At 37.2% G+C, this 8,611-nt stretch overlaps 1 protein-coding gene across 1 annotated transcript in view; it reads left to right on the top strand.

Annotated features, from left to right (window-relative positions):
- PHKA1 (phosphorylase kinase regulatory subunit alpha 1) overlaps window positions 1–8,611 on the top strand; it is a 277,140-nt gene that overhangs the window by 128,566 nt on the left and 139,963 nt on the right. The window contains 2 exon segments of the mRNA XM_037821427.1: window positions 4,025–4,120; window positions 4,811–4,918. Coding sequence (XP_037677355.1) covers window positions 4,025–4,120; window positions 4,811–4,918 — 204 coding nt within the window.

Here is an 8,611-nt window from a genome sequence, read left to right as displayed (position 1 = left end):
GAGTTTTCTCTGGGGAAGCTGAGAGAAACAAGCCCAGAGACATTTTGGAAAAAGCCACTTTGAAACCAGAACCCCGGAACAGATGCCAGCCATGTGCCTTCCCAGCCAACAGAGGTTTTCCAGATGCCATTGGCCGTTCTTCAGTGAAGGTGTCTTCTTGTTGATGCCTTAATTTGGATACTTTTATGGCCTTAGAACTGTAGCTTTGTAACCTAGTAAACCCCCTTTATAAAAGCCAATCCATTTCTGGTATTTTGCATAATGGCAGCATTAGCAAACTGGAACACCCACTTCTGAGGAAAACAGTTGTGCAGATCCTTGCAGTGTTAGAGAGCAGCACTATTGCCTCCTTCTGGGACCTGAGCCCATTCTGGTCTGGGAAAACCTGATTGGAGTAACCAAGGAAATCAGATGCCTAGATAAAAGGAAACTACAACCTACACTAAGAAAAACAAAGTTATGGCCCAGTCAAAGGAACAAACTTACACTTCAGCTGAGATACAGGAATTGAAACAACTAATGCTAAATCAGTTCAAAGATATGGCAAAAGAGATGAAGCATATAATGAAAACACTGGGCGTACATAAGGTAGAAATTGAAAGTTCAAAAAAACAACTGGCAGAATCTATGGATATGAAAGGCACAACACAAGAGATGAAAGACACAATGGAAACATACAACAGCAGATCTCAAGAAGCAGAAGAAAACACTCAGGAACTGGAGAACAAGACACCTGAAAGCCTACACACAAAAGAACAGATAGAGAAAAGAATGGAAAAATATGAGCAATGTCTCCGGGAACTGAATGACAACACAAAACACAGGAATGTATGTGTCATGGGTGTCCCAGAAGGAAAAGAGAAGGGAAAAGGGGCAGAAGCAATAATAGAGGAAATAATCAATGAAAATTTCCCATCTCTTATGAAAGACATAAAATTATGGATCCAAGAAGCACAGCATACCCCAAACAGAATAGATCTTAATAGGCCTATGCCAAGACACTTAATAATCAGATTATCAAACATCAAAGATAAAGAGAGAATCCTGAAAGCAGCAAGAGAAAAGCGATCCATCACATACAAAGGAAGCTTGATAAGACTATGTGTGGATTTCTCGATAGAAACCATGGAGGCAAGAAGGAAGTGGGATGATATATTTAAGATACTGAAAGAGAAAAACTACCAACCAAGAATCCTATATCCGGCAAAGCTGTCCTTCAAATATGAGGGAGAGCTTAAAATATTCTCTGACAAACAGACAATGACAGAGTTTGTGAACAAGATACCTGCTCTACAGGAAACACTAAAGGAAGCACTGCAGACAGAAAGGAAGAGACAGGAGTGAGAGGTTTGGAACACAGTTTTGGGAGATAGTAGCACAGCAATGTGGGTGCACTGAACAAAGATGACTGTGAGTATGGTTGAAGGAGGAAGGTTGGGAACATGTGGGACACCAGAAGGAAAAAGGAAAGATAGGGACTGGGACTGTATAACTCAGTGAAACCTAGGGTGCTCAACGATTGTGATAAAAGGTACAAATATGTTTTTACATAAAGGAGAACAAATGAATGTCAACATTGCAAGGTGTTAAAAATAGGGTGGGATTGGGGGAAAGGTACAATCAATGCAAACTGGAGACTGATTAACCGAAACATTGCATTATGCTTCCTTTAATATAGCAAAGGCAATATATCAAAGCTAAATGCATATGGGGGGAGGGTATGGGACTCTTGGCATTGGTGATATTGTCTGACTCTTTATTCTACTTTAGTTTAATGCTATCTTTCCTTTTGGTGCTTCCTAGCTGTTATGTTTTCTTTTTTTCCCTCTCTTTTTTCTTTTTCTTTTGTCTCTACCTTCTTTGTCTCTTCCTCCTTCTTTGTGGAAGAAATGGAGATGTCCTTATATAGATAGTGGCTATGGTGGTGAATACATAAATACTATACAGGGAACCATCGATTGTTTACTTAGGACAGAATGTATGGTGTATGAACAAAACCTTCTTAAAAAAAATGGGTTGATGAAGAAACCTTAAGGGAACTATATTGAGTGAAATAAAACAGACACATAAGGACAAATATTGCAGGGTCTCACTGATATGAACTAATTATAATATATAAACTCATAGACATGAAATATAAGTTACCAGGATATAGAACAAGACTAAAGAATGGGGAGTGGTTGCTTATTATGAGCAGAATGTTCACCTAGGGTGAACTTAAACGTTTGGAAATGGACAGAGGTGATGGTAGCACATTGTGAGAATAACTAACAGTGTTGAATGGTATGTGAATGTGGTGGAAAGGATAAGCTCAGAGTCTTGTATGTCACCAGAAGGAAAGTTGGGGGTTAAAAGATGGGAATGTACAAAACACTGAATTTTGTGGTGGACAGTGTCTGTGATTAACTGTACAAATACTAGAAATCTCTCTCATGAACTGGAACAAATGTATGACACTATAACTAGAAGTTAATAATAGAGAGGCATATAGGAAAAAATATATCTATTGCAAACTATATACTACAGTCAGTAGTATTTTAATGGTCTTTCATCAACAGTAACAAATGTACTATACCACTACTATGAATCAATAATGAAGGGGGGGTGGTTAGGGGTATGGGGGGATTTGAGTTTCCTTTTATTGTCTTTATTTCTTTTCTGGAGTAATGAAAATGTTCTGAAAATTGAAAAAAAATTGTGGTGATGGATGCACAGCTGTATTGTGATGCCATGGGCAACTGATTGTACACTTTAGGTCTTTGGATAATTGTATGGCATGTGAACAATTTCAATAAAAAAATAAAGTTTCAGTGGCTAAGAAATTTCAAATAGAGTCAAGAGGTCATACTGGATGTTATTCTTATGCATTATATAGATATTCCTTTTTAGTTTCTTGTGTATTAGAATAGCTGGTAGGAAATACCTGAAACTTGAATTGTAATGCAGTAGGTTTGATTCTCATTGATGATTGCATAACTATATAGGTTTTATCGTGTGACTGTGTGATTATGAAAACCTTGTGACTGACATTCCTTGGATCCAGTGTATGGGCAGATGAGTAATAAAATAAAGATGAAAGAAATATATAAATAATAGGGGGATATAAGGGGTATGGGATGTTTTGAGTGTTCTTTCCTATTTTTATTTATTTTAATTATTTTGGGGGAGTAATGAAAATGATCTAAAATTGATTGTGGTGATGAATACATTACTACATGATGACACTGTGAGTCTGATTATACACTTTGGATGGATTATATGGTGTGTGAATATATCTCAATAAAATTGCATTTAGAAAACAGAATTACATCCCAACAGCTTGTATTATATTTTATATTTTGTAAATACTGTATACCATGTATTATGTGCATATTATTAATACATGAAAGGTACGTTATAGTTTTATCATGAAAGTATGTATTTTGTCCTGCCCAAATAATAGGTGTTTTGTATATAAAGTGGAGAATTTTTAAGTGTACCTAAGGCACATGGAAGACTGATTAATTGCACAAGGTACCGAGAGACTTTTTTCAAGAAACAGCTGTCTGATCTCAAGGTGAAGCTCTAAATGTGAACAGCACTACTGAAATTTAAATCTGTGGCACTATCATTGTAAACATGGGGTTTGTTTATGTTTTTCTATATTTATTTTTGTCTTCTGATCTAAGTACTGGAAAGCTCCTGTTCCCATATTTAACAAGCTTAATTTCTGGTTTTGGTTTATATCTATTATTCAAATTTAAAATTCCTCCAAGTTTTAATACCAGCAAAATCGGTTGTAATCAAATTTTAAAATAATAATAATTGACCCCTCCCTTTTTTTAAAAAATTAAATGCAGTAAAGTGTGCTAAACTCCTAACATAGTATTTGGCCTATAACAAGAATTTAGTAGATGTTATTTCCTTTTCCTTTTCCTTTTATTAGGTGAATAAGCTCCTTTACAATAGGAATTTCTTTGGCTTTAACCCTCCCCTATATCCTCAAGAGAACTGTCTATGTTTTTTTCTGTCCTTTAATCTGCAGGTTCAGGAGTATAGAGAGGCTCTTGAAGCAGTCCTCATCAAGGGCAAAAATGGAGTTCTACTTCTGCCAGAGCTATATAGTGTTCCTCCTGACAAGGTGAGTTGGACAGTGCCATAACATAGGGCTAAGAGCAGCAACACCCCAATAGGATTGCCTCATTTAGTGAAATAATTTTCAGTCTTCTGATTTGAATAATATTTTTAAAGTTTGTCTTTAGGTATAGGACAACAGAAATATGATTTTATTCATTTAAAAATAAAATTTTAAAGCAGACTCAATTATGGCACTGTTGCAAAATAAGGAGAAAACCAATCCTTAAGGTGGAGAATAATGTGGGTATCAGTAGGTAGAATTTAAATGATGTTTTGTATGAGTTCTCAAGGTTTGGGATTCCCTGCTTTGCGGCTAGTAAGCTGGGATCATTTGAGAAGATCAGGCATGGAAAATGAAGTATGTTCTGTCTTCATTTTCCCAAAATGCCACTCAGGAGTACTGTTGTTTCTCAGTATCATCACCTGAGAGCTTATTAGAAATGCAGACTTCAGGCCCCACCCTAGATCTGCTCCATTAGAATCTGCGTTTTTTAACAAGGTCCTCAGATGAGTTGAATGCACATTATAGTTTGAGGAGCAGTGCCCTACTATAGTTACAGTGCTTGACTTTTCATGCATTGCATATATGGCTGTTTTATAGGGTAAGAATCAGAATCCCGACTCAACCTTTTTATTGTCTAATATCTTGAACCTCCTATTACCTCTCATATGGCCTCTTCTTCAATTCTTTTAGGTTGATGAAGAATATCGGAATCCTCACACTGTGGATCGAGTCCCGATGGGCAAGTTGCCTCACATGTGGGGTCAGTCCCTATACCTCTTAGGAAGCTTGATGGCAGAGGTAAGAGGAAACTTCAAGGCTTTTCCACTTTTTATTAAAAACTTTATTCTGAAATACTTTCAAAGTTATAGAACAGTTACAAAACTAATGCAGAGAATTCTAATATAACCCAAGCCCCACTCCCATACTCAGATTCACCAATTTTAACATTTTGCCACATTTACCATATCATTCTATCTATCTATCTGTCAGTCAGTCCATTTTCTGGACATTTGATTAAAGGTTGTATAATCATGCTCCTTGAACACTTAATACTGCCATGTACATTTCCTAAGAACTAGAATGTTCACTTATATAGCCACCTTAAGTGCAGTTATCAAATTCAAGAAATTTAACATTGATATAAAGCTTAAAGTCCATGTTCCAATTTTTTCATAGGTTCCAGTATGTTCTTTTGAGCCTTTTCTCCTCCCTTGTTCCCTTGTTAGATCCAGTCCAGGATCAGGTATTGCATTTATTGCATTTAATTCTCTTCAGTTTCTCTTTCTTTTTTTTTTTTTTTACTGTGAAAATATATGTACAACATAAGCTTTCCCATCTCAACCACTCCCAAGCATACCATTCGGTGGGATTAATCACATTCATAATGTTGTGCTACCCTCACCACCTTCCATTACTAAAACTTTCCCATATTCCCCAACAAAAACCCTACACCCATTATGCATTAACTATCCATTACCTGTGTCCCCTACCCCTTTCAACCTGTACTCTAATTTCTGTCTCTGTGAGATTGCATATTCTCTGATATTTTCTGATATTTTCTTTATAGCTACCATGGGGCTTAAATTTAACATCCTAAATCTGTAACAATCTCATTGGCTTTGATACCAACTTAACTTCAGTAGTAGACATACACACACTATGTTCTTACACCCCTCCATCCCCCCAGCTTTATGAACTTCTTGTCACAAATTACATGTTTACACGTTATGAGTCCAAAAACCACTGATGTATCATTACATTTTTTACATCTGCCTTTTAGATCCTGTTGGAAGTATAACGTGGAGTTACAAATCAAAAATACAGTAGTACTGGCATTTATATTTACACATGTTGTTACTCTTAACTGGAGATCTTTATTTCTTCATGCAGCTGCAGTCAATTGTTGTCCTTTCCTTTCAACCTGCAGAACTATCTTTAGCATCTCTTATAGAGCCCTTCTAGAGGTGATGAAAGTCCCTCAGCTTTGTCTATTTGGGAATGTCTTAATTTCTCCCTCATTTTTAATGTTTCTTTTTTATGCAATTTTATTGAGATATTGTCACATACCATACAGATATCCAAAGTGTACAGTCAGTTGTTTACATATCATCATATAGTCATACATTCATCACCACAATATTTTTTGAACATTTTCATTACTCCAAAAAAAATTAAAATAAGAATAAAGATAAAAGTAAAAAAGAACACCCAAAACATCCCATACCCCACCATACCCCCTATTATTCATTTATTTTTTGTCCCCATTTTTCTACTTATCTGTCCATATACTGGATAAATGGAGTGTGAGCCTCGAGGTTTTCAGAATCACACAGTCACACCATAAAAGCTATATAGTTATATAATCGTCTTCAAGAAACAAGAATACTGGATTGCAGTTCAAACATTTCAGGTATTTCCTTCTAGCTATTCTAATACACTAAAATCTAAAAGGGGATATCTATATAATTCATAAGCATAACCTCCAGAATGACCTCTTGACTCCATTTAAAATCTCTCAGCCACTGAAACTTTATTTTGTTTCATTTCTCTTCCCCCTTTATATCCAGAAGGCTTTGTCAATCCCACAATTCCAGGTCCAGGCTCATCCCCAGGAGTCAGTCCCACATTGCCAGGAAGATTTACAACCCTGAGAGTCATGTCCCACTTAGGGGCCCCCTCATTTTTGAAAGACACTTTTGCTAATATAGAATTCTTGGTTGGCAGTTTTTTTATTTTACTGTTTTAAATATATCTTCCCACTGCCTTCTTGCCTCCGTGGTTTTCTGTGATAAATCAGCAGAGAATCTTATTGAGGCCCCCTTGTATGTTACTCGTTGCTTCTCTCTTGTGGCTTTCAGAATTCTCTATCTTTGGCATTCAACAGTTCAATTATAATATGCTGCAGTATGGGTCTATTTGGGTTTATCTTGTTTGAAGTTCATTGAGTGTCTTGGAGGTATATATTCATGTCTTTTGTTAAATTTGGGAAATTTTCAGCCATTATTTCTTTGAATATTCTCTCTGCCCCTTTTCTCTCTTTTTTCTCCTTCTGGAATTCCTACAATGCCTATATTGGTGTGCTTGATGGTGTCCCACAGGTTTCTCAGGCTCTGTTCACTTTTCTTCATTCTTTCTGCTCCTCAGACTGGATGATTTCAATTGTTTTACCTTCAAATTCATTGATTCTATCTTTTGCCAGCTCTGATCTGCTGTTAAACCCCTCTAGGGAATTTTAAATTTCTGTTACTATGGTCTTCAACTCTGTTTGCTTATTTTCTTATTTTCCATCTCTCTATCAACATTCTCTTTTTCTTCAGCTATCATTTTCCTGATTTCTTTTACTTCTTTGTCTGTGTTTTCCTTTAGCTCTTTGAACATATTTAGAACCAGTTTTTAAGTGTCTTTGTCTGGTATGTCCCAGGTCTGATCCTGCTCATTGATAGTGTCTAATACTGTGTTATTGCTGAAAGTTAGACTCTTAGGTCACTGTTCCTTAAGCTTGTATTAGTATTATGATAGAACTTTCCTTGGATGCCAGGGGCTACCAAAAAATAAAGAAGAAAAAAAGAAAACGCTTTTCCCAGTCTTTGCAGATTGACCTGTGTGAATGCTGTCCTTCAGGGCTTCTCCTTGCGCATTTACAGAATAGCTCTGGCCAAAGCGTACTGTCCTCTGATCCTTTCTGTACATGCACATGCATCCTGTCTTGGGCATGAATGCATGGCCCCAGGAATTCCCTAGTTATATGGATGCAGATGATCCCTCTTCCCTATGAAGCAGTTTCCTCACAGTCCCAGGCATTGCACTCTGTTCTATAGCCAGCAGTTCTTTGCCCCAGGCAGCCATGACTTGACTGCTGTCCTACATCCTTCTGTAAGAGAGCTCTGGTAGCTGCTTTCTATACTCAGAGAAAGTTCTGAGACAGGGGACTTATGGTGAGTGTCCTGGTTCTGTCCCTCAGGCTTCTACCAGTCAGATTGGGTGAGACATACATATTCCCAGTACGTGAAAGAGGATTACTCTGTTCCCTCTGGAACCAGGACTAGGGATCTGCACTAGGAGTACATGCTGACTCTGTGCAGATCCAATGAGGGTTTGGGGGGAGGGGCCAGCAAGGGCACCACAAAATCCTACCATTTTTAAAGTAACCTTTTCCTTGATTCAGCACTCAACATTAAGGCAGTCCTTTAACTGTTTTCTGAAGCTTTGGAAAAGATGTTTCTGCCAATTCTTGTTGGTTGTTGAAAGCTTCTGTGAGGAGATGGAGCCCTGAAGCTTCTCACTATGCTATCTTTGCTCTCCCACCCTTTTTCTGCCTAAGTCAAAAAATACTAATCAGTGGCAGGCAGTGGGTAGCTACAGAGGCATTGGAGATATCTGCTTGTGAGGCTGAGGTGTCTGCAAAACTATGAATGATACAATAACTTTACTTGAAATTAAAGTATACTCCAATAATGAGGTACAGAAAAACCAAACTCTGGAAGAATGGCA

This window comes from Choloepus didactylus, chromosome X, assembly GCF_015220235.1.
Source record: "Choloepus didactylus isolate mChoDid1 chromosome X, mChoDid1.pri, whole genome shotgun sequence".
Taxonomy (NCBI): domain Eukaryota; kingdom Metazoa; phylum Chordata; class Mammalia; order Pilosa; family Megalonychidae; genus Choloepus; species Choloepus didactylus.
This window is presented reverse-complemented; position numbering and strand designations above follow the sequence as displayed.